Source organism: Palaemon carinicauda, chromosome 43 (assembly GCF_036898095.1).
Source record: "Palaemon carinicauda isolate YSFRI2023 chromosome 43, ASM3689809v2, whole genome shotgun sequence".
NCBI lineage: Eukaryota > Metazoa > Arthropoda > Malacostraca > Decapoda > Palaemonidae > Palaemon > Palaemon carinicauda.
The window spans coordinates 30,176,885-30,181,452 of record NC_090767.1 but is presented as its reverse complement, the minus strand read 5'-3'; the positions used below and the strand labels follow the sequence as shown (position 1 = coordinate 30,181,452).

Here is a 4,568-nt window from a genome sequence, read left to right as displayed (position 1 = left end):
TTTCACCCAGCCGTTGGATGAAGCCACTGCAACAATCCCCCAGCTCTCTGCCAGTCGCTGCACCTTTGCCTAAGTTCAAGGTCCAGCTCACTGAAGGAAAACCTTCCTATGCCACAGTTCTCGCCCTCGCTTCTGCCAACTCCTAATCAAATTTCTCAACTTGACCAAACTGCAAAGGGGAGCTCATTCTCACCCCCAAGAATTGGGAGAGTGTCAGTTTCCTCCTGGAGGAAAGCTCACTGGAGCTTCTAGATCCGGCCAAGAAGCAGCGCAAAGTCGTCGTCTCCAGATACCCAATCTCCAGCCACTAGATATAGCCACCTCTCTCAACAACATCGCAAAGACAAAGATGAAGTTCCTGTCAACAGCATAATCGCCACAGTCAATGATTCCAAACCCCCTACCCTCGACTTAGGAATATGGGGCACCTTCCCCATCACAGACTACATTCCTGAGCCGCTTCGGTGCTACCATTGTCAATGGTATGGCCATCACCATGAGCACTGTGGAGGACCAATATTTGCGGAGTCTGCAGCTGACGCCACCCCTCACAAGAATGCATAGATGCCCACAAGCGAGGTCAAGCCACCCAGCCGAGATGTCCAAACTACTCTCGCTCCCACCTTGCATGGAACAAGAGGTGCTCTGAGTGCCTAAAGAGGATTGCAGCCATGCAAGGCACTCATACTGGCAACACACTTAAACCGCAGACAATTCCAAAAAAGAGACGCCGCCATCCACCCGCCGTCACTCCAGATCCTGTCATCCGAACTACCTCCACTCCTGATCCGGCCACCATGGCTACTACCGTTCCTGACCCTGTCATCCAGAGAGCTCCAGTGCCCTCACTTCATCCAAATCCTTCCCCATCCCAATTCTCCCCTTCAATCACCCTCCAGCTAAACACCTTGCCCTTGCAAGACCTAGTCCCAATTGCCATCCACCTTTTCACCCGGGTCTCATCCTTCGAAATGTCCCAGATCCCCTTCAGACCTCAAGTCATATCCTCCCTTTCCCCTCAAACCAACCTCACTGCCTCACCATCCCTACAGCAGCGATAATTTCTTACTCTTAAAACTGCTCCTTTCCTCTACTACTAATTGTCCTTCTCTCCTCTCCCAGTCTCTCTTACTCACTGGGACTTGCTTCTATACCACTATTCTCTACTACCAAAGCCTTTCCTTACGTCTCTGAATTGGATCGATTTTGTGTGCTCGTAGGAAGAACTACACACCCCTGAGGAGAAGAGGAAATCTTTAATTCTCCTCATATATCTACTTTGACTCAATGCTCCGGGGGTAGAGCAGAAAACCTCTTTGAGTATCCTCATATAATTACTTTGACACAATGCTCTATGTGCAGAGCAATAAAACACTACACATCCTCTTTAACTGATGTGACTTGGGAGAAACTTCCGGGCCCAATCTATGGCAAGAGAGTGATAATAAAAACAAGAATTATTTCAAAATATTAGAGCAAAAACATTAATTTTGATAACAAGGATTGTTTACATGTTTGCCAAGAGATGATATGTTTACATATTCATTAATGACGAAGATGTAAAGTTGTAAGCACTGTTAAAACTCACCTATAGTTCAATTTTTATACTTTCTTCAACAGAAATACAGCTTATTTCATAAACTAAAACATATATTTTAGCAATAATTCTTTCTCTTAGGAAATATGAAATATCCTTCAATAGCATACCTTAATAATGAAGGAGTTATTTGATCCTAAAATTGAGGTTAACGACAGCAGACCACGCACGGTTAATCACTTGCTTTGGAAAGTATAAACATAACAATAGAAAATATCATTTGCTATGTTTTTATTTACAAATACGATGCAATTAAGTGAAACACCAATTTAATTAAAATTCGGTTTATTTCATAGTTGTCATTTTTCACTACAGTAAATGGATATACAGTATACAGCGATAGGTGAAATGAGCTGGGTGGGGAACGAGGTAAATGGGATAAGGCACGTACAGTGTAAGGAATTTGAAATCTTCGCTCCATAAAAATCCTTAATTACAAATGTGGTTTATTATTCAATAGGTATTGCAGTTATCTCTGCCGCGTGTAGGTGAAATTGCGAAGTGAGATCTCGCGTATAAAGAGGGCTGACTGCATAATATACACATGATAACCAAATGGAAAAACTATACTGTTGCTGCAAGTGGCGTGAAAATGAAGTATAATGACAAATTCTATAGCTTTGATTTTACAGGCAGCGATGGCTTCAATTTCTCTTCTACATACATACATACATACAATAGATTGCCTAGCCCTTTTGGCTAGACACGGGCTCTTGCTTACGCAGCCCGTCTATGGTGTGGGGATAGATTGACAGCACAGGTATTGGGTTAAACCCTTGATCAGTAGCAACAGATTATGACTTATATGTAACACTGTGCCAGTCCAGCAGCATCATCATCATGTCGGGATCTGCAGCCGCCCAGCTCATTGAGCTTAGCTGCAAGTGCGACTGCTCAGCACCTTGAGCATAGTCGCAAGGGTTGACAAATGTGGACTTGCAATTGGTCAGCACCTTGAGCGTGATTGCAGTGTGGTCGCTCAGCACCAAGAGCATGACCTTGTGGACCAAGAAACAGGACCACTTGGAGCCGAAATGAAAGGTTTCAGTAGTAGGTAAAAGTGTTGATAGCAGGAAGTCCCAGTAAGTAGGAGAGACTGGGAGAGGAGAGAAGAGTTTGAGTAGGAGGGCAAAGTGGCAGTTCTAAGCATAGTTGCTTATCCCTGCCCGAGGGAGGGTGTAACTAGGGGGTTTAGGAGGGATTGTATTACTGAGGGGGGAGTCTGAGCAAGGGAGCAGACTTTGAATACTAGTTGCAGCACAAGGGGAATCAAGGTATCAATTGGCAGAGCCTCTGCCTGGGCGAGGATGGAGGATATGACTGGGGAATGGGGAGGAAGTTGAACAGAGTCAGCCGGAGGTTCTTCGGCTGGGCTAGCAGTGACGGTAGGTTCTTGGTTAACTGCTGGTGCGGAAGTGTGTGCCGGTTTACGAGGAGGTCTTCGTCGTGGTTTCCTCTGCGGCTTCGGTTCATCTGTAGGAGGAGGTCCATCCGTAGGGTTGGAGTCTTGCTGTGGTTGTAGCCTTCGCAGGAACTCTGGACACCTCTTGTTCCAGGCATGGTGATTCTTGGAGCAGTTGGGACACTTTGCCTGGGTTTCCACTCCATTGTTGTGGGCATCTATGCAGGTCTGTGTGGGATGGGATCCGCTACAGACCCCGCAGACAGTCCGGCTCTGACAGTGCGTTTTGTGGTGGCCAAAACGTTGGCAGTTGAAACAGCGAAGTGGTTCTTTTTCCAGGGCTTTGATGGGGAAGGTTCCCCACGGCCCTAGGTCCAGGTCTGGTGGGATGGGTCCAATGAAGGTGACGTTGACTTCTTTGGTGGGTGCCTTTCCTCTGCCCAACCTCCTCTTGGCCTGGGCAACGTTTTGGCACTCCTCTATAAGGGAGACTGGTAGGCTAGGCGGGTAGTTAAACACCACTGCTTTCTTTTGCTTCTTGGAGGGATCCAAGAATGTTAAGGTGGCTTCCTTGTAGAGTAGAGTGGCGGTGGCTTGATCCTTTGGGGTGATAATAATATCACCCTGTAAGTTGGGTCTTGCAGTGAAGTTCAGGGCTGGTCTGGCGGCCGCCATGGCGGTCACTGCAGCGTAAGTCGGAGTGTCTGTGGTTGCTGGCAGCTTGAACTTGGGGAGCTGGACCTGTGCTGGTTGCACTGGAGCTGGAGGGTTCTCGGTGGCTTCCTGAAGGAGGTGTGACAGGCATCTTGTGCAGTTACAGTCGTCCTCATGCAGGGCTGCTGAGTTGGACGTCTGACTGCCTGTAGAGACTTCCATGTTCGGAGGAACGGGTGGCTCCTCCGATAGGTCAGGATCCAATGGAGGAATGTCGGTCCGTGGTGCTGGGGTGGAGGTCTGTGGGACACCCACTGTTGTAGTTTTCATTGGTGTCTCCTGGCTTGGAGAAGCTGAATCAGGCTTTAACATGTTGTTAAGTATGGTCTCCCCTATCGTCCTGAGGATAACAGGAGCAGGGGCGTTCCCGAAGGCAGTGAGACATGTCTCGCAGAAACACTCATTATGGTGCCCCTCTGGACGCCATTGCATGGGATCCGGTACCTTCTCTGGTGTCCGGACGTCTGGTTCCGGCGGTGAGATGACTTCCGGTACTTCCTCTGGTGTCTGGACTTCTGGTTCCGGCGGTGGGGTAGCTTCTGCCACGTAGTTGTCAGGGGTTGGCGCTGGTGGGGCGGCAGCAGTTGTGGCAGGTGGGGTTGCTGTAGCGACTGGTGTAGTCTCCTGGTATTCCTTGTTGTAGATCTCCGTCAAGCACTTTAGACAGTCACAGTCATGGCCGATTTCAACACATAAATTGCAGCTCACTTCCATGGCTTTCTCTTTCACCTTCCTTCTCAGAGGGTATCTTCTTTGGAAGACGTCTGGGTAGGGTTTCTTCTCATAACTGGGTAACTCCATGTAAGCTGGGCGATGATTCCTCTGCTTGAAAAAGGGGATGCAGTGGAGTGTCAT

At 48.2% G+C, this 4,568-nt stretch overlaps 1 protein-coding gene across 1 annotated transcript; it reads right to left on the bottom strand.

Moving 5' to 3' along the window:
* Positions 1-2,753: 2,753 nt before the first annotated feature.
* On the bottom strand, positions 2,754-4,568 carry LOC137633772 (proteoglycan 4-like). Its single transcript, XM_068366017.1, has one exon. It carries the CDS (start codon positions 4,566-4,568, stop codon positions 2,754-2,756), a length of 1,815 nt encoding a protein of 604 aa, XP_068222118.1.

Coding starts and splice junctions, on each gene's coding strand:
- LOC137633772 (XM_068366017.1), bottom strand. CDS start 4,568: ATGACACTCCACTGCATCCCCTTTTTCAAGCAGAGGAATCATCGCCCA.